The sequence below is a fragment of the Brachycentrus maculatus genome, unplaced genomic scaffold (assembly GCF_059751285.1).
Source record: "Brachycentrus maculatus isolate JH-2025_06_01 unplaced genomic scaffold, ASM5975128v1 h1tg000060l, whole genome shotgun sequence".
NCBI classification, from domain to species: domain Eukaryota; kingdom Metazoa; phylum Arthropoda; class Insecta; order Trichoptera; family Brachycentridae; genus Brachycentrus; species Brachycentrus maculatus.
In genome coordinates this window covers 376,984-399,094 of record NW_028280814.1, presented here as the reverse complement: position 1 = coordinate 399,094, position 22,111 = coordinate 376,984, and the positions used below count along the sequence as shown (strand labels likewise).

Below are 22,111 nucleotides of genomic sequence, written 5' to 3'. Positions count from 1 at the left end.
TTATGCTGCATAGCACACGTCAGTTTTTTTAAATACGATTTTTAAAATTTTAATTTTCAGATTCAAAAAAAAAATATATCAAACATCATTTTCATTTTCAAAATTCGCTTATTGTAAAATAAATACGTTATATTTGTCCCAAGTTAAAATACCTTATTCCGAATTCGAAATACTCGAATACTGACGTGTGCACAAGGCTTAAATGACGTTAGACGTATACAATGTTTAATATTTATTATTACTTGGAATTTGGATATTTGTATTATAATGTTGTTTGAATAATGATTAACGTAATTATCTAGCTTCTATATTCGTATGTAATTGTATGTTAGATACTGGCAATTGACAGTATTTTATTCGTTAGTATTTTCTATCAACTTAAGTGATACGATGGTTGAACATTAGTTTTTGTCGAGTCAATTCGATATTTTCGCCGGGAAGTACTCTTGAAGGTATGACTGATAGTTTATATTGTTTTTGTTTGATTTAATTATTATCATTCACTCATTTCTTATTCAATGGGTTATTTGTAATCTATCATTTAATAGGATGCCATATTTTTTTTTATATTTAACGAAAAGTGTTTTTACTAGTAGTGATCAACTTTTTAACAATTTAATCGAACCGTAAGTATTCGGATTCTCATCCTCACAGTCAAGCTGAAGGCACAAATGTATTTAGTTTATTTTGAAACATGCGATGATCAGAATAAAACGAAAACCAGTTATCATTTATTTGCAAAGGCGGCTGAATAGTTAAAAATAGGGGAACATTTTTTAAAAACAAAATAGGGACATGACGTATATTTCATAATAATTTTTATACAAATAAAATATGTTTTAAAATATATTAACTAAAAATTATACAAATAAAATATGTAGTAATGCGAAGACAGGTAGTTTGGAGGCTTATAAATGATTCTAATACATACAATATGTATTTAGTACACAAATATCAACAAGTTTTTAACAGAAAGTTATAATTTGAAATTATATTAAATAAAATTAAAAAAATCTGAAATGATCATATTAAAATACTAGTGGCTTATCTAGTGGTTTGGGAAGTTAGCAGGTGGCATTGTCATCCCAAAATTGAAATTTAAACGATTCACGTGATTTAACAAATTGAACATCATGTCCTTCAGAACTTCATCACACATCATTCTGTTTTTTTTTTCAATGTCAGGTATGGATTACATTGATGAAAATTATTTTTATTTACATTTGCCATTTAACTAAACAAATTTGAAGTTAGATTATGATTTTAAAACAAAATTTAAAAAAGGCGACTCTAATGTACTTGTGAATTGCAATACGAAAATCAAACCAAGGATTACTTACTAGTTCAAAATAATAACAAACTAAAAATCAATCTAAAATTAACGAAATTATACCAGTAATGCAAATTTTTTATTTTTTATTTTTCTATTATTCATAGATACATTTTTTTGACATTTAAAAAAAAAATATATGTATTACGGCTCTTCAGGCATAGCCTGTGTTGAGCCGAAATACATGTTAATACAATAATTTATTATTATTATTTTATTAAATTAGATTTTATACATTAACATACAATTAATAGATACAATAACAATTTACAGTAAAAAAGGTTTTTCAATAAAATAACTACACCTGGACTTTAATTCTCTTTCAAATTCTTTAAATTAAGTCATAAGATGCTATCAGACACCAGGACAATAGGATACAAATGGAATTGATTGTTTAACTGGTAAATAATTGTTAATATTTACATTCTAGAACGACAGAGACAAATCATATGATTTAGGATTTCCTTCCCTGTGAACTTCCAGACTTTTTAGTCTGGATATTCACAGGGATTACTTGTTTACTGACATTGCCTGGTTTTAGTAATCGTTTAATGCATCGCATAACGTTAACCTTTCTACTAATATTTGGTCCGGATATTTACACTGTAAATATCTTGACCTATTCCCTTCATTAAAAAAGATGCTTCGTCTCTGTTGAGACGTCAAATATATCTTTATATACGGCCTGGATTGAGTGTAATCGAATAAATAAATAAACACAAATTTGGCTAGGTTTGATATGCCCTCATATCAATAGAATCCCTATCATAAAGTTCAAGAGGTTATTTTTCCATTAAATTTTTTTTGTATCATATAAAATATTTTATTATCAATCATTGTTACCATGCACATTGGTTAAGTATATAATATTAGAGGCAAGTGAAAACTAACCTGAACTAGTATCACCCTAATAATGACAAATAAAATATATTATAATCAATCATTGTCACTATGTACATTGGCCAAGTTTATAATATTAACCCTTTAACTGATGAGTTTTAATGAAGATTCTATTAAGAAACTGGCCAGGTTTTTTTAAATTAAAAATATATACTATTCCAAAGTCAAATTAACAAAAAATCCAGCCACGTAGTATTAGATCTCAAGATTGAGAGAAATATTTTTTCCCCCGTCGTGCTATCTTTTGACAAAGGCACTAATTATCACCCCATCTAGAACCATTTTACTGATGATGAGGATATTAGATGTCATGTCATTGGATAAAATCAAATATGCTGATACACCGCATTGCCGACTGCTCTACTGAGGCGAAAAAGTATTATTGTTACTCTTGTGCGTTGTTAGTATGCGAGTCGGCTATAATTTCACACAACGTAGCGCAAGAGACATGGAGGTTTACTATAACAATCATTTCAGGGCCTTTATGAAACTACCCCGTGGTATGTTTGCTCCAGCACACCTCGGCAGTCTACACTGGGATAGTCTAATAAATCAGAGTTTAAGGTTTCTGGAAGAGGCTAATGACGAGCTTCATGGAGCAAAGATGAGGGTTGAACATGCAGCAGCAGTGGAGCTCAGTGTTAGGGAGTACACGCATTAGCTTTATATTCAGTATTGCATATTATTTCAGAATGGACCTGATGAAGAATGGGTGGTTCAGCGAAGTGTCAGAACTGTGGCCGGGACAAGCGATGTCTCTTCAAGTGGAGAAAGTTCTTCATTCAGAGCGTTCTAAGTTTCAAGATATTCTCGTAATTGATACTACAAGCTATGGGCGAGTTCTCATTCTCGACGGTATAATCCAGTGTTCTCAGAAAGACGAATTTGCTTACCAGGTAAGATTTACATCACAATAGTCACAATTTTTTTGTTAATTTTAATGTTTAAGTTTTTTTAACTATTTAAATATTATCTGTAATGGAATGAATGTAATTGGCAGGAAATGATAGCATTTCTTCCTCTGTGTTGCCACAAGAATCCGAAGAAGGTACTTATAGTTGGAGGCGGCGATGGAGGAGTGGCGAGAGAAGTTGTGAAACACCCTCAGGTTGAAGAAGTCCACCAGGTTTGTACTAATTCAGATATAAATAGCATGTATGATTTAGATTAATAAAGAAATCAAAATAATAATGGTTATTAATACTTAAATTTTCAATAAATTATAAATGGTTTCAGTTTATATTACCATGGCTCAATTTTGATTTACAGATAAGTATGTAAAGTCTTTTTACAACATTTTGAGTGTATCCAAATACTTGTTCACACTGGATTATCTCCTATTATAGGAGTATTTTTCTTATTATTTTTTGACAAAAGCCACATGGGCTTAAATAACACTATCGATATTAATGAGTACATATCGCTCACTCCTTTCAAGAACGTCATAAATCAAAAATCGTCAATTTTGAGTTGTGCATGTTTTCGAAATGCCCAGAAAATGTACTATATCCCAGCAAAAGCGGCATATTTTTAACATAATATTTACCCGCTACAGGGCAGGAAGTGTTGTTTTTGCATTTTGAAGAAAAGGTATTTTTTAATAATTTTTTTAAACATACTAAATATTTTTGAAATGGAGAAAAAACCTTCAGGTTTTACCTAAAAAGATCTGTTACGCAGTAAAAAGTTCAGTAAGTGGCTTGATATTTATTTTTATTACATTGTATTATATTTCAAAACTTTAAAAACGTTCTACTGAAAAATTAAGTTTTTTGATTTATGACGTTCTTGAAAGGAGTGAGCGATATGTCAATAACCTTTGCTCTACTTTTATCAGGAAAAATAAAAACAATATCAATAAATTTTATTAGTAATGTTACTATTACTACTACTACTTACCCTTATCTGCACCCAGCGGTCCATAGGGCATAGGGAACTGCATCAAATAGATGGAATTTCAATTTGACTGTTTATCATATGAAGGGAAGGTGATCAATCCTGCACTAGGTACCAGTCCAGGTTAATATTTAAAAGTGAAAAAGAACTTATATTTATTTTAACCCGGGAATTGAACCTGGGATCTCCAGCATGGTAACCAAATATGTTAACCACTACACTATGGAGGTGGACAAAAATATGTATCAGCAGCCAGTTTTGAAATTCGGTGATAGAAATAAAGTTCAGTTAAGCTTACTGACTACTTATCAATATCGTTCATATTTCCTGCCCACTAAGATAAAAAGAAGGGTAAAGACTCGTACAAATCTCCAAGTCTTTAAGATACGATATCTAGTATGAGTATGGGGGTGGGTAGCCTCGAGTGTCCTTGTCTTTGTTGCTATTCTCACTTTCATACTTTCCTTTATTTGCTTTCCGTATAACGGTGATGGCCTTTACCCTAAACTCCTTCACTTACTTCATCTGAATCCCATAAATATACTCCACTCCTAACCAAAAACTGGAGCGCTGAATTGATTACCTTGCCTTTATGAAATTAGTGATCAAGCTAACACTACATCGGTTTGACACTGTACCCTGTGCACCATCAGGGTACAGATAGGGGGCTCAAAGAAGAAGAAAGAAGAATATCCATGTAGAAAAGTATTTATTTCCTAAATTTGATCATGTTTTTTTTTGTATTTTTTTTTCATAACATGTCGGTCCATATTAACAGGAACATGTTAACAATATAAAATTGAATGTGAATTTTTATTTTCTAAATAAAATAAAAAGTTGAATTTACCGACAACATAACTACATAGAAATATAGATAGCTTTCATAATCCTAGAATTTCTCTAGGCCATTACTAATGGAGAAAGTAGATGAAATTTGTGAGATGCCTACCTGAGGAATTTATTATCCATGGCTGAATTCAACCATCTTTAGTGTATGCTTGGTTATGAAGTTGGGATTTCTATTTACCTATTCATTGATAATAAATCAAATGTGAATCTGCATCTTCTAAGTATTACTAGTAATAATTATTAAATTGTGTTATTTTTCAGGTTGAAATAGACGACCGAGTTATTGAAGTTTCCAAGAAATATCTACCGTTCATGGCTGAGGGTTTCAAGAGTGAAAAGTTAACTCTGCATGTTGAAGATGGATTTGAATTTATGAAAAATCATAAAAACGAGTTTGATGTCATAATAACAGACAGTAGCGATCCTGTGGGACCGGCTGTCAGTTTATTTCAGGAGGATTACTTCTCTCTGATGAAGCAAGCCCTCAAAGGAAATGGAATAGTCTGCTCTCAAGGAAGTACTGTTTGGACGGATTTGAGTCACGTAAAGAACACTTTGAGCCACTGCCGAAAACAGTTTCCTGCAGCTGCATACGCTGTTGCCTCAGTACCGACATATCCCACTGGACAAATAGGTTTCGTAATTGGCTCCCTTGATCAAAATCAGCATTTTAAAGAGCCAAACATTTCGTTTGATGATGAAACATTAGAAAATATGAAAATTAGGTACTATAGTGAAGAAGTACACAAAGCTGCTTTTGCTTTACCGAGATTTGCTCGTATTGAGCTACAATAAATCTGTATATTTCTACACACTATTTTAGCTGACAAGAGTATTTATATTTTTTATAATACTTTTACAAAAAACATAATTTAAAGATTGTTTTTGACACAAATGTGCCTCTACATGTTATGTCATACAATACATATTTAATTTTTATATTGTTATTCCATATTTAGTATATTTTCACCGCAAAATATATTCAACAATTCATATCTACATAGGTTAATTATCGTGCAAGCACTTTCCTCATTCTTTCTGTAGATTGTTTTAGAAAATATTTGTGAGTATAATATGTACATACATATTGATGTTGTCTCAAATGCTTAAAATATAATATATATATATACACCACTTCATATCATTCTTCTTAACTATTCTCTTGTGCCAGCAGTGATTGGACTCAATACTGAAATTAGAAGTCATTTATCTAAAAAAATATATTTTTGGAAAGGATTTCACTTTTTTGAAATGTCATATTCTCATATCTATGTAATAACAAGTTGAGGGGGAGGGGGGATATCAAGTGTAGATCTGCTAACGGAATCTTATTAAGAATAAAGCATAATATGTATGTTGTTGATTTCTTTACAAGTATATTTCGATATTTATATTATGAAAAAGCAATAATGAAATATGTAGTATACTTAAAAAACTAGTGATATATTATGGATTAAAACTTTGTTGATGTTTTTAATGAATTTTAAGAGTACAAATTTTTCTACTATAAAAGAATGTCTAATTTAGTTGACAATCTGAATAATGATGCATTCCTTTTATTAATTCCTTTAAAAAAACTATATAAATGTATGTTGAGACATGATATTCTTGTTATCATTCCCATATAAACCATTCCGAAGAGTAAAATTTCTGATAAGTCTACGAATTGTGGAGGTCCTCACCAAAAGTTACATTGCCAATAATGCACTAAAAAATCCTTTAAATGCAAATCTGTTATGTTTACTGTATTCTATCGAAATCTTAATTAAAGTTGTGACAAAATGTGACCAATCCTGTGTTTAACCAGTATGAAATCATTAAATTGCACCCAAACGTAATAATTTTACAAGCTAGAATTCCTGATTACTTAAAATAATTCATAATGGAAATGTAACGTTTTGGTGAGAACCTCAACAGTTAATAATCCATGAAAATTAAGTAATGTAACATTTTTACATGAAATATACTGAATGTACATAATATATAAGTTTTTATTTAAATTTTACTTGGTAAATACCACTATTTCTTAAAGCCTATTGTGACACATGTTTATGCATTTAACATCATTATTAAATGACAAAATTATGTTAAATGCATTAAAATACATGTGGCAATAGATTTTAATAAATTTTGGTATTTGCCAAGTAAAATTTAAATTGACAACATGGATAGACATTACCACTTACTGTTGAATCATTTGAAGAAATATTTTTATAAATCAATTATCACGGATGACATTTTCTTGATTTAAAAAAATTCCTTGTTAATTATTTTTTTAATAATATGAAGAATTTTTATTAGCAAAACTATAATCATACTCTAAAAATAATTATGGGACTATGTAAAATTTTTACCCAGAAAAATCATACTCCAGTACCACAACTGCTTAGTAAACAGGGTTTTATAATTTAATTCTCTCAACTTCTTAAACATTTCATATAAACATGTAAGTGTCAGAATGCAAGTGTTGTAGATAACAATAATATAGAAAATACTTGGAACTTTAAATGGTCGTATTCCCACATATGTTTTTTCAGATATGATTTTTGCATCTGTCACTGCAACATACGCGATACCTATCTATACATATATAAAAATGAAAACTAACTATGCATCCTAAAAATGGTCTGCCAGATACAATCCATGCTTTCTTTGTCTGAAGGTTATTATACTTATTACGCTTTGACAATGAAACAAATTTATTTTCATTATTATATAGGTATGTATGTACATATATTGTTATATTTTTCAAAACAGAAATAGTAAGACCTTTTTTATTCTTAGTTATAAATTAAATCCTATATCTAAATTTGTTAATATGCAAGTAATTATGTCGTATTATGTACTGCATTCCTTGTTTTATAACATCAAAAGCATGCTACAAATATGTAGTAAATATGTAGTAAAAAACGACATTTTAAAAAAATGTTTTTATTTTTGTTTAAAATATATTTATACATATATGAAAGTCACAATTTATACAAAATTGAGTTAACAATGCCAATGTATTATATATATGTATGATATATGATATATGTAGTATACCACATACTATTGGCCACTTAACAGTATAATTTTGGCGAGAAAATTAGCCGGTGCAAGAAATCGTCACCATCAAGTCGAAACAAGACTACCCGAACACCGCTCGGGTTAGTCGATAAAAACAAATACATTTATATATTTGGTTCAGGCAAATCAATACTGAGAAGCCGGAATAACATTTCCCAAGCAGCAGTCGGGCTCATCATTAAAATGCGAACCGTTTCCGAGTCACTCGGGCTATACTAAGAACTGGCTAATGAAAATATAGAAGAAGGCTGAAGAGAAGAGAAGAGAGTGCGATGGGTGCGGTCGCACAGGGCCTTGCTTTAGACATTGGGGTTAAAATAGACTTAATTTTGGACTGAGCAAAATTTCAAATAGGGTTAAAAACAATACACCAGGAAATTTTAAAGGAAAAAGCAAGGTTTCATGATAGCAAATTTTTAAAAAGGTGACAAAAAAGTCATGAAATTATGCCCAAAATTTCTACCCTTTGTTTTGCAAACCATTTTGGTACGCCTGTTTAATGGTCATATATGGAGTGTTATCCCTATACTCCAATTATATAATGCTTAATATTATGACATTTACTTGTAAATATCTATTAATTTTAATCATTTTCAAAACTTTAAACTGCTCCTTGACGATTTTTCAAAAGTTCCCCAGACTTTTATTAGTAGGTACGGTTTTGTACTTTTATTAGATTTTTATTTTCATTGTCAATTTTACGACTAAAATCCATTGAAAATGACCTTTCATTTTTCCAATAAGTATAAAATAAAAATTATATTTATTTTATTTTTACCATACAAAAAAATTAAACTTCTGATTTTTTGGAAGTTAAAATAAATAATGTCATTTGTTCAATTATTCTGTTAATAAAATAAACTATTTAATGTTAGATTTTGCATTTTTAATTGGTTATTTTTTATAGTTTACAGAGACGGATCTGACTGGATCAACAATGCTTTACGCAGCTTCAACGGGCTTAAAAGAACTCAAGTTTACGAAAATAAATCTTCAATTTACGATTCCTAGAATGATGATTCTAATTCCAATGTGAAACGTTTTATACCAACCATCATTATGTTCGCAAATTCTCATATAGTTCTGTTACTAACTTTAAAGGCTGATTTGTCGCAAAAAAATAAATTAATTTCTTAATTACGTAACTCCATTATTTCTTGTCATGTAAACACTTTTTTTGAAGATACAATTTATTTTATTTTAAATTATAATAAAAAATAATTCTCAGTTGGATAGATCACAAATATAGTGCAGAAAGTAACACTATAAAATATGAACATTCTTCAGTATGTATATATAGGGTACTTTCCTCTGAAAGCGGGGACTAGGAGATAATGCTTCAGTTGGTACATTCGCAATATGTATATGTTTTTAAAAACAAATACATAATGAAAAGTATAATTGAAGTTTTTACTGACTCTTACAATTTATTTAATATTCCTTACGAAATACAAGTGGCACAAAAGTTGTGACCCAATGTTTGCTATAATTTTGATAAATGATATGGGCCAAGTGGTCGCCGCCTGAATTGATGACGATAAGAGCCCGATTTATGGCCATCACTCTTTCCAGAACTTTTGTGCCACCTTGTATATTCATTTAGGGGATAAATTACATCATGTTCATATTGAAACCGAATCTCAATTATCATGGTTGAATGCATAACCAATGTCTAGTTTTAATTTTACCATAGGTCCGATGGCAGATAGAAATCGAATTATTGGATTGCTGTCTTCATCATTCTTACCATTTATATTTAATATTTCTGCAGTTTTACATGGATGGACTGTAAAAAATGGCCTTAATAATATCGGGTGATCTTGCTGAGTGACTGCTGAGTAAAGGTTGTGGTCACTAACTACAGATCTGAAAAATGTTAAAAAAATACTATTAAATTTTTATAAAAATATATAAGTAAGACACCGAGTAATGCGGGGTACAAACTACAGAAAGTTCCGACACTGAACAAAACAGCCTTAAGTGAGGTCTTGTTAACATGTAAATACTTATATCTTCACGTTTACAGAATACTGTATTACTATCATTATATTTCGAAGGCACCGCAAAACTGAATGTAAATGTAAGTAATAAAATTGTGATCAATCTGGAGGAGTCGCAATACTACAGTGAAATACTGAAACAGAGTTAAGCAGGATATTACCGTACCTACATATATACATTACGCTCTTACTAAGGCAACATGTAGAAGATATGATTAATGAAAAATAATTTCTTTAGGAGCAGCCTTTCAAGATATTTTTTAAAGAAAGTAGTTTAAATATTCATATACAAAAAGTGGAGGATATCAAAATTATTTTATGTACCTAAATTGCTACAGCTTCTTTTTTTTATGGCTTTTCGCCCTTCTAGAGTGTTCTAGCCAGCATTATTTTTTATTTACACTTTTTAAATTTGAATTTGAAATATTAGTATTCTTGTTAGTGGGGTTAGTTTTATTTGTAATGTTAGTTTAATTAGTGAGTTATTTAACATTTATAATACACCTTTCAAAATTTATACAATCAATTTTAATAAATTTACTAATATTTTATATATATGTTGGTTAGGGGAGGTTAATAAGTGGGAAATGGAAGGTCAATGCTGGAAATGTCTGAAAGGAAGCTCGGGTAGCTGTCATTTAACAGGCACCCAGAGAACATGTGATCCAGGTCCTCCACTTCAAGACGACATTCACACATAGCAATATCCCGGACATGCATTCTAAACAAGTGCTGCAGTTTCAGAGGGGTGCATAATTTTTGTGAGCTTGACTGATGATTTATCATATTTATAAAATAATATTGTCCCGTGGTTAGTGTCGCAGACTCTTGAGTCAGAGTTTCTTGGTTCGAACCCACTCAACCACAATTTGATACCTATTTCTAATAATGAGCCGCTTAGGCTCACAGAAATAGTATGAAATTGAAGTATTTTTGTAAATAATAAAATTACAAATATTGATTTTTTATTAAAAAAATGTATTCAATTTTTTTTTTAAAAACACAGATTAGTGAGTAACACGTTTTGTTTCTTTTTGTATAAAACATATTTGGCAATCTGCCACTTCTCTCTAACCCAAATTAATCTGAACAAGTTAACAATAATTTTTAAAGAAAGAAAAAATAAAACCCATGACCAGAGGAAATTAATCAAAACAGAAACATTTAAATAAATAATAAAAATTCTAAATATCCATGTATTGTGGACTAGTTGTCAATCTAAAATAATAGTCGCGAAATATTACATGACATTACAAGACACATGTACTAAAAACAAATGAAATATTTTTTTAAAGATAAAACATCAAATATTATTTTTTTACCTTAATTGGCAATGTTCCCAGACTTCTTCTAGCCTCAGCAAACTACCATTTTCATTCCAAACATTAAAACACAGCACAGGGACGTTGTAACTTATACTATAATACACGTGATATTCCCATCTCAAAATTAAATTTTGGTTACTAATTACAGTTTTCTCCTCGGTATAATTACCAACCTTTTCAGATTCATCAAATGATATACATTTAAATGTTCGTTCAGTAATAGTTTTCTTTAAATATTTTGAACCTAATTCATCCGAATTTCCCTCTAAATTCCAAGTGTCGCCCAATTTATTGGATATGTTAATTAACTTTCCAGCAAAATCTAAGAACATTTCCCACGATAACAATGACATTTTGGAAAAAAATATATCAATAAAATTCTTGCGATAAAAACATAAGAATCCACTTAAAACTTGACGTCACAGCCTAACTAATTTATGCTTGACGTTTAACTGTTTACTGAAATGCACGTTTGACGTTTTGTTTAGAGTTGCTATAATTAAAAAAAAAAACAGGAGTACAACGTTATAAAACTAAAACATTAGGGATGTGCAAGTTCAGGACATCGATTTGATGAGTTTTTACATTGTTTATATATAAATAAAAAGTAAGCTAAACTGGCAGTTCATAAAGGAATGCTAACACTGATGTATGAAAGCTGAATATGAAATATGCGAAAGAAAGATAAAAGTAGACTGAAAAATTTGAAATGCATGTCTCATGCATGCAAATCTCTTGGATGAATGTGTGGAAAATCGATGTAAATCCCTTTGGCTACCAAGATTTTTGCGCGTTTCATCCCAGAAAGACCGCGATTTAACCACAAATAAATTGTTTTACTTTTCTATTACTTTTAACTGAAACAAAATTGGTTTATTGTACATTGTTTTTCTCGTTTCTCTTTAAATATTTTGTAAGTTTAATTTTTGTAATATTAAAACTAATTGAAAGATGTAAATGATCATTAAATTCTGAATATCGATGTATAACTTATTGGAAAAAAAATATAAGTAGAAATTTTTTACACAACCCTTAATTAATGAAGAAATCCCAAACATACTGTCCAAAATGTATCTGATACTTTTATAAATCATGACGTCAGATCCGATGGATCCAGCCTTTCTCGCTAGAATACCTAAAGCCGATATATCGGATTTTGGTAGCCAAAGGGATATATGGCAGAATTAAAAATGAAGATATTAGAAAGGAAAGGCTAAGTTTGGATTGAAAATTTTGAGCATGATTCTTTGAGGTGATTTGGATATGTGAAGCGAATGAATGAAGAGAAAAAGACAGTATTTGGCAAATATGGAAGAGGAAGAAGAAAAAGAATGGCAAAACATAACGAGGACGGCCAATAAAGATTTGGCAAGACTATCAATTTGTTTCTAAAATCTGGTTGCGTTAAAAGTGTATGTAACCTTAAACATATCTGCCTAGAGAGATAAGTGTGGCATTTCATTCTCTCTGCCCACCCCTGTAAAAGTGGGGTGATGGTAGTATTAGTAGTAAAATGAAAAAGGTTAAATATCCCAATTTAATATTGTTACATTATCACTGGATTTATTGTTGTAGGGGTTTTTCCAAGCAAATTAATATCTTTGTGCCTTAGTGGCATTGCACTCAGATTTGAGTTAATCAACGCTCTTGGGAAAAACCCAAATTGTCAAATATTAACTATAAACGAAATATAATATTTAATTATTAATATGGAAATAATGAAATTTTTCATGCTTGAATGCCAGTATTCCGCACAAAAAAACAGGTCAAATTTAATCTATGGGTGTGAATAATTGTATGATTACTGATTCCTTTTCATCTTTGTTTGCCAACAATAATATCAACCCTCTTCAACAAAACATAATAATGGCAGTTAGGTGTTTTTTTAAATAGTAAATCTAGTTTAAATAAATATATGTACAATCTCAAAAAATCACTTTGAAGCGATCCTTGACGAGCTGGCAAGAAAAAGATGATATTATATTTAGTATAATTTCAGGCGTAGTTGGTTTGACTCATGACTGCAAAACAAGATGCTTATTGATTTGATTACATTTCAAAAAAGAAGGAAAATTAATTTTGTAATATTTAGCTACATCAGTCAGATTAAAGAACACATATGTACATAAATAAATATATTGTGAAAATATTTTCCCAAATCCCCCTGTATTTTTAACGAATTACAATCTTCCGTCTGAACTAAGAATTTTTTATTTAAATCGGCCTGAGCACCGTTTAATTTTTCATGCCCTCTTTTTCCATTCTTTCTGTCCTACTGAATTTTTGTAATTGAATTGCTCATATTTCATGTGAGAGCAATCCATTAAGGGTTATTTTTTCGTTAAACAAAGTATTTACAAAAAATAAATAGTTAATTACCTGTGATATTCATTCTTTTTCTACTTCTTTATACATTTCTCCGACTCTTATCCGCATCTAATGTAGCACTGCATCAGATATATGCAGTATTAACTTGATCATTAATCAGTCATGAATTTTGGGTGTCAGTTTGCGCAATAATCAAATATCAGACAAAAGAAAACACTGATATTTATTTTGATTATTCGGATGTTGCATGTTTGTATCGCGCCAACCCAAGAACTGCTCCTGCGTTTCGACTTGTTTGATCAGAAATTCTTCGAAAAATTAACTACTTTTATAAAAAAAAAATTGTTTTATTATTATAGTTTTATTATAAACTTGTTTTTTTTTTAAGAAGATTTTTTATACATTTCTTATTGCTTCTGTTTTGTTCTTTTGAACAGGACAACTTTTAAATTATGTAAACTGTTAAAATCGAACTAAAAATAACATAATATTTTATGTTCCACTTTTTAAAACTGAGCATTAAGTGGCTAACCAGTCCACGATGCTAGCAAAATGTTGATTTCTTGGACTGAAAATGACAAAAAAAGGAAAAAAAAGCAAGTGTATAATAAAAATACAAGGTAAAAATATTTGCGTTTTTATTTATGGAGTAACATTGAATTGCGGAACACAAATAATATATACATTTTATATTTCAGCTGCTATGTGGAACTTTGTATGTAGCAGTAAGTATGCAGTAAACAAATACAAAGTCAGTTTCCACAGTAAACAGAAAACTTTATTCAGTCCATTAAACTAAATACATATTTATATATATATACAAGTTTATTTCTCGTATTTGAGAAAGGTATTTGGAATAAAGATTTGTTTCTGATAATCTTATATTTGTAATACTAATTTTATACAGTCATAACTTAGTCTAGAACTATAGGGAAGAAGTACAAATACTATGTAAACCTGCGTAGACACAGTACATAGTTTAGTTCTTAACAATAATAAATATAACCTCATTACATTGTTACAGTCATCATGTGCATTTCCAAATTACACTTTTATGTTATAAAAGAACAATGATATACCTACCCTACTGATAATACCCAAAATAAGGATTTTATGCAACATTAATATTTTATAATGTACATTGGTATAAAGCTATTTATTTTTTCTAATAATAATTAAACAAAATTGTAGATCAGAGGAATGAATCAATCATGAGGTAAAAGATGTCAACTAGAATGACCAAATAGAAAACCCTGGAAACGATACTATGAAGTTGTTGCAATAAGAATAAAATTTTGATCTTAACAATATAAAAATATTTGATAACAATGTAATAATGATTGTTAGAGGAATAAGAGTGAAGTAGTCGCCATGTCTCATAGCATCCTTCCTCCATCTAGCGGAGTCATGTGACCCTCGGATATTGGCAGAAGATAAACACACGAGATTACTTTACACTCAAGCCACGTTGATTTCTCCCCCTCGAAGACCACTGTTGAAATAACTTGAACTGCCAAACTGGAACTAGAAACAAAAAAACCTCTTTAGTATTCCACAGTATTCCTTGTTTCAGTAATTTCACACATCTATGTGTTAAGACATTATATGTCCGCTAACCAATATATTGCACTGATTATCATATTGCACCTTAAATAATAAATGGACTAAATTCAAAATTAGTAAAAATCGAGTTCTGCATCTTTTGGGTTGTCATGTTGTCAAACGACTTTGCTAGATTGGTATCATAAAAAACATTGATATAAAAAATACACAGGTGTTACCAGATGCGTAAGACAATTTTTGCCTTACGAATAAAGTATATTTACTGCTGAGCGTGCCATATATGTACTTATATTTCAAAAGTAGCTATATCCAAAATATATCAATTGGTAAAGAACAGTGAAAAGTTACAAGAGAGAATAAAACTTTCAATACTGGGGATAGTAAAGCACGACTCTGGTCGTCTTTGATTCGGTCTATCCATCGTATTGGACTTGGACTCTCCTCCTTTATCCTTGTCGTACCCAGTGATCCTAATTTCTTTTTCTCTTGTTGTAAGATATCTATAATAATTAAGTATATATGTACCCTAGAGTCGTAGTCACTGTCGTCACTGTCAGTTTCAATGTAGTAGTCATCGTCATCACTCTCATCATCGGGGCCGCCTGTGTAGCCGGCGGCCAGCAGCTGGTCGCGGCCGAGCTGGAAGGCCGTGCGCCCCGCATACGTGCGCGCACCCATGACCACCAGGGGGCACTCCGTCACCAGGTATCGCAGCAGGCCGAGATCCTGGCGCTCGATGGCCATGTGCAGGGCCGTGCAGCCGCTCTTGTTCTCCTGTTGGATGAACCACATATTACCATTTCATACGAGATACACATGCTAAGTACACTGGGGGAAGGCCGAGCATTATTTATAACTTCTTTTGTAATAATACTGTGATTTTCGTTTGTTTCATTTCATTGAATTTTTATTTTATAACTAATAAAGTAGTAGCGGTGCAGTGTTTATTTATATTATGGCTTTGGAAAGATAAGGAGAATCATTGGAAATATCATCAATAGATTTCACTTTTAAATTTTCTATGTAAAACATCTTAGGAGTTTAGTTTTCTATGGTAAATTAAATGCACCAAAGTAACTTTTACTACTTCAATTCCATCCTAAATGAATAATAATTTTCTAATAATTTAAATGTTGAAAAGAAAATGGTTTAAAGCAATAAAAATATATTCATTTCCCTATTATATTTAGTACAGTGAAAAGGAAAAAAAAGTAAATACTTACAGCAGCATTAATATTTGCTCCATACCAAACAAGATGCTTCAGCACATCAATGTGACCTCCCAGCGCTGCAAGGTGGACACAGGTTTCTCCTAAAATAATTTAAAAAATAAACAATAAGCAAGTTTGCACAAAAGTTTTTGAAAACAAGTTTGAAGGCGTCAGAAATAATCATTTATTTGTATTTACTTTATCATTACCATTTATTTATTAGGATGTCACAAGGGGTATTAGATACAATCGTGAGCTTGAAATCATCATCTTTAAAAATTATTTAAGAAAACAAAAAAAAATATCATTTATCAACCATCATTTCATTATCCATAGTAAGAATTTAACATATGGTATTAGTATGTTATATTAATTAACTATATATTGTGATGGATTAAAATGAAAAACTGCTAACTCCTTATGGTTCCCTGGGAAATTAAATGTTTTACACTATAACTCTATATAAACTAGCTGTATATATAGTTATAAAACATAAACCTGATTTTTTTTTCAAGATTTACGTAGTTTTGTTTGACCTCGAAATGTAATCCGACAAAATATCCGACACTTTTTATTCAATAGGAAAAATTAGAATTAAATTCGTTAAATCGGTCCTGGTAAAACTTATACTATATTTAAAGGGTCCGCCAAATAACTTTTTTTTTTTTAAAACAGGGCGCAAAACATCGAGTGTAGCTTCGGCTGTGTGGCACGTAGCGCCGTCCTGTTGAAACCAAATGTTGCCAATATCCTCCTCTTCAATTTTTGTGAACAAAAATCCGTTCAACATGGCCCGATAACGATCGCCATTGACTGTAACGGCCACTCCTTGCTCATTTTCAAAGAAAAATGGCCCAATTATGCCTCTGGACCAAAATCCGCACCAAACAGTGACTCGTTTTGGGTGTACCGGCTTTTCAATGTATGCGTGCGGGTTTTCTGTGCCCCAAATACGACAATTTTGCTTGTTTACATACCCGCCAAGATCAAAATGAGCTTCATCCGAAAAGATGATTTTTTTGGCAAAATCGGCATCTTCTGTAAGTCGATCGCAGGCCCACTCAGCGAAGCGAAAACGCATTGGATGGTCAGTTGGCTTCAACTCCTGAACCAATTGGACTTTGTATGGCGTCATACCAAGGTCTTTATGCAAAATTCGTCTCAATGATGTCTCCGAAATGTTCAATTGTTGAGAACGACGGTGAATTGATGTTGATGGCGCTTCACGCACACTTTCTGCCACAACATCGATATTCTCGGGTGTACGCACTGTTTTTGGCTTTTCACGCTTTGGTTTATCGATGAGGATGCCAGTTTCTTTCACTTTTTTCACAAGATAACGAACATACGGAGCTGACGGTGCTTCTCTTCTTCCAAAAACCGTACGCAATTTTCGCACACATTCTGCAACATTACCATGATTTTCAAAGTAATGTCGCAATATTTCCCAGCGTTGTTCAAGCGTATACACAACCATATTCGCTCAGCGGAAGGATAAAACTAATTATCTGTCAAATCAGACATGAGCTAAGTGTTACCATTCACGAAATAAGCACTAGTTGAAAAAAAAAACTTTAGATGGCGGACCCTATATTTATGAGCCACATTTCGTCAAACGGAAAAATGCATAAAAATAATTCGAAAATAATTATTTATATTCTCATTTTCTTTCGACTTTTTGGGGAGAAAAAACAGTAACTGAGTACAAACAACGATCATGGGTGATTCCGAAATTGCCAAAGCTGTAGGATGTTTCACGGAAAGCCACTATCGAAATTCCGCGAACTTTTTTGACTAATGAGTAAACAACTTGAGGAAAAATTCGAAATATGCCATTTGAAATATTCATATCAGCATTATATATGTCCAAAATGTTTCGCCAATTATAACATATACATAACTTTGTATGAAGTAAATAAGCATAGGGCACCGCATCGGATTGACGTGGTGTTAACCTGGTCGGTGATTTGGTAACCTGCGCTCCAGATATGTGAGAAGAATGGAATATATTTGTAGATACAGATGACGCAAGTTAAGTATTTCAGGGCTCACATAACTGCTATATGAGAAAAGAAATGGAAGAGGAATAAAACGTAAATAACAGCAATGACTATGGTACTCGGGGTTGTCGTGAAAAAATATATACATAATTAAATTTATAAATTTCCGTTTTTTGTCATCGATATTTTTTTCGTAAATCACACAGCGAGCGTTAAATTTATAATACAAGTATTTACTTTTATTTAGCAATATAAAAATAAATAGTAGAGAAACAGACGCAAATAAAGGTTAAGTATTCTGAAGTATCCAGCTAGTTTAGAGCGCTGTAAGTGGCTGTCCATTCCGCGCATCCAAAAATTTGCGATTATCCTTATCTTAGCCGTACGATTTCATCGCTTGTATTACGAGGTATTGCCACAATTTATCGTTTATCGTGTCGAAAAAAATAGGTGAACGATATACATCGATAGAATACGCGTCGTAAAGGGACACATTTAGTATCGCACGAAAATTACGATTACAAAAAAAAAATTGTCTTTCAAAACATTTAAAAATTTCCACCGAGGATATATTTTTAGATAAAGTAATACTAAGGCAATCGAATACAATTACAGTAAAAATGATAGGCAGTTCCATTTGACCTCACGAGAGCGTTCACATATACGTGTTCATATATACTTTGCGACGACTGAATGAAATCGGGGGGAGATTTTTTTTAAACGTCGCATTTTTGTACAAATGGGTAGGTACTGAGATCGCGTAGATCAAACCAAGTGGGGATCATAGATTCCAGGTCGCCAGGAAGTCCACAAGAGGAGCCGTCCCGTGTGGGGGGCCCGTCACGAGGGCGTGAGTCAGGGCTCCGGATCGGGAGCATGCTATTTCCGTGGCCAGATTCCTCGGCATTCCCTGCTCTATTCCTGGACGGGGGCGGCGCTTGGCAACACCGTCCACCAGGGTTTCCCACAACACGTCACGGGAATTATTTATTCGGAGTATTATTTTTAGCAAGAAAAATAAACAGTGGTCCGGAATAGATAAACCGAGAAAAACAATCCATTAATTCTGAGGAATTTGCAGGGTTCATATTAATACTACGCGGTTGTGCGCTTTTCTCAACAGCGAGGTTTTAAACTTAAATTAATCACGTAGACAAGTAAATACGAACATATTTTTTCGGTTTTGCAAAGTAAATACCTACATAGGTATACTCAGTGGCGTGCACAGAGAATTAAGGTAGGCAGTAAAGTAAGCTGGGTAGTACTTACTAGGGTAGGCAGCAAAGGTAGGTAATAAGGTGAGTAGGTACTACTTGGTAAGGTAGGGTAGGTACTGGTTGCGTTTTTATATGTCACGCGAGTAAGTTAGGATAGGCACTGCTTTCGTGCCTATATGAATGCACGCCCTTGGTATACTGTTGTCTAATAAAAGTACATTTATGTTATATTAATAAACTAAACGGGAGATTGTCAAGGGGTGGGAATACATATCCTGACTCGGCAGTAAGCGCAAAAGCCACTTGAACGTTGATCAATCATCAGTAATTCTCAGAAGACATCGCCCAAAAATTTACGATTCAATATAATCTACAGCCGACCTATTCTATCTCATAATTTACCAGTAGAAAAAAGTCATCATAATTTTTTATGCTAGTCACACAACCCACCAGTTTCTAATATCGATAGTTAGTTGGATGGTAAAACTATTCGGTAACGGTTATATCATTCATACATGCCCAAAGAAAGGCAACATAATAGTGTAGTGTAAACCGATCATATGACCTTCACTGCGAAAAGTAATAAAATAAAGTAAATTTTAATTAACGATTGCTGGAAGTAATCATAAAACTAAAAAAAAAACGTAACTAAGCTAACATTCAAAAAAACTTATCTCTCGAGTTGACGAGGTCAACTTGTAAAGTGCCGGTAAATTTTGTGAAAGTCATCAAATTGCCTAACGAAACATTGTCAGAAGAGCGATCATTTTAATAATCGAATAGAGTAATTACTAGATACTAACATATGCGAAGCGACGAGTCGAGTACCGAGGTTGCGGACTGCCAAGGAAAATCAGGGCTGTTTCAATCGCTAGAAAACGTAAAGATTATACTATATGGAGCATTTACGGGCAGTTTGCGATTGAACCGCGATCGTAACATACACAATCCATTATTTCGAACATGTTAGAGAACCCTGATCGGCCGGTCTATTTGTGGTGGCCGTGTGGCGCGGAATGCGCGCTCGTTGCCCGCGGCGGGGTTTTCCCAGACTCCGCGGGTTCGGGTGCGCGCGGGGCGAGGGGAGGAGGCGGGGGGGGACCCGACCACTGGTTGAGAAGAAAATGTACGGAGTGCCGAACTCGAGACTCGTATGTGGCGGACGCAGAAAATTCCACTTTCCATCGGTCACTGCTACTATTGGCCCGTAACTTGTAACGTCACCATTGCCCGCGCCGCAAAAGAAGGCATAACAAACAAATATCTCGAGCGCTATATCTATGTAGATGAATGAAATGTATTCCCATTTTGTTATATATTTGTAGAATTGAGTTCCTGACGGAGCAATATTCAGTTTCAAAGTCATTAGAAATAAAAGTCCCGAAGTAAATTCAATCCAAAATATTGCTTTTCAAGGAATATCAGATACGGTCAAAGCCGAGCTCTAGGTGTGTTTGTATTGTGTATCCATACAGTTATAAGGGCACACGTTGTTTTCAACACTTCGCGCACTAGCGATGCGATTCTGTTAGTATTGCGCTCATATCAACTCTAATGGCGGTAGGAAATCGTACCTATATTCATATTAACGCATCGCGTCGTTTTAAATAATTTGCGTATATCAGAAGAAAAAAAATCGATTCGGTAAATGTATTTCAGTCGACGACCTTCATTCGCCATTTTGGAAGTTAGGGAATATTTTTATCGTGTACTTATTCTATATTTTTTTCATATAAAATAATAAAAAAAAACATGCGATATGCAACTTATTTTGGTACACTTATTTTCAACGGCTTTGTTATCTCTATAATATGGTCACAAATTAATTATAATAACTAAAAAGTACAGTCAGCACAAAAGTACAATGCATTTGAAAATCAACCTCTTGCACGTATCGATATTCAGATGAATAAGATGATATTGATAATTTCTCTAAAAGGACCCTCCACACGCATTTCTATTAGACTAAGCCCAGTAGTAATGATACAAAATATGATTATAACGCGCCTGCACACAGTAGCGATAGCGATGGTGCCTTTTGTTTGGTAAGTTGGTACAGAGAGTCGAGATGCGGTTGCGATATACCCATTACTCGATATCCAAGTATAGCACACGGATGGAGTATATTTAGCTACAGATGTTCTTCTTGTTGCATTCCCGAAATCCCAGCGGAGAATAGCTCGAGAAAATGTTCAACGTGAGATCAATGGGCCGAAATTACTCGCAATTTTCAAAAAATAAAAAGGTTTGAAGGGCAAACGTGTGTGACGTAGTTATGATGAAATATGTATGTAAATCAAAGTTTTATGAATCAATCAACCACGTAATTGTCGACGTTTCGAGCGATGATTCAATCGCATTCCTCGGGGTTACCTCAAACCCCGAAAAGGGCGATTTCAATATCGCTTAAAATAGCTTCTGCA

The 22,111-nt window shown here is 32.4% G+C and overlaps 2 protein-coding genes and 1 long non-coding RNA gene across 3 annotated transcripts in view; 1 reads left to right on the top strand and 2 right to left on the bottom strand.

Moving 5' to 3' along the window:
• Window positions 1-189: 189 nt before the first annotated feature.
• LOC148311633 (spermidine synthase-like) lies at window positions 190-9,239 on the top strand. The gene is made up of 4 exons (XM_088256308.1): window positions 190-452; window positions 2,922-3,126; window positions 3,231-3,356; window positions 5,237-9,239. The coding sequence occupies exons 2-4, from the start codon at window positions 2,923-2,925 to the stop codon at window positions 5,768-5,770; spliced, it is 864 nt and encodes a 287-aa protein (XP_088112434.1). The 5' UTR covers window positions 190-452; window position 2,922; the 3' UTR covers window positions 5,771-9,239.
• On the bottom strand, window positions 9,233-11,814 carry LOC148311632 (uncharacterized). Its single transcript, XR_015837222.1, has 2 exons — window positions 11,367-11,814; window positions 9,233-9,910 (listed from the first exon to the last, which is right to left on the bottom strand). It is a non-coding gene; the product is annotated as an uncharacterized LOC148311632 (long non-coding RNA).
• Window positions 11,815-14,318: 2,504 nt separating this feature from the next.
• Window positions 14,319-22,111, bottom strand: part of LOC148311631 (NF-kappa-B inhibitor cactus-like) — a 29,016-nt gene continuing 21,223 nt past the window's right edge. Inside the window, exons 4-6 of the mRNA XM_088256307.1 lie at window positions 16,484-16,572; window positions 15,786-16,034; window positions 14,319-15,221 (exon numbers count right to left, since the gene is read on the bottom strand). Of these exons, the coding sequence (XP_088112433.1) occupies window positions 15,156-15,221; window positions 15,786-16,034; window positions 16,484-16,572 (404 nt within the window). The 3' untranslated portion in view covers window positions 14,319-15,155. The remainder of the gene's footprint in view (window positions 15,222-15,785; window positions 16,035-16,483; window positions 16,573-22,111) is intronic.

Coding starts and splice junctions, on each gene's coding strand:
- LOC148311633 (XM_088256308.1), top strand. CDS start 2,923: ATGGACCTGATGAAGAATGGGTGGTTCAGCGAAGTGTCAGAACTGTGG. Junction 3,127..3,230: donor AAGACGAATTTGCTTACCAG/GTAAGATTTACA, acceptor TGTAATTGGCAG/GAAATGATAGCATTTCTTCC. Junction 3,357..5,236: donor AGGTTGAAGAAGTCCACCAG/GTTTGTACTAAT, acceptor GTTATTTTTCAG/GTTGAAATAGACGACCGAGT.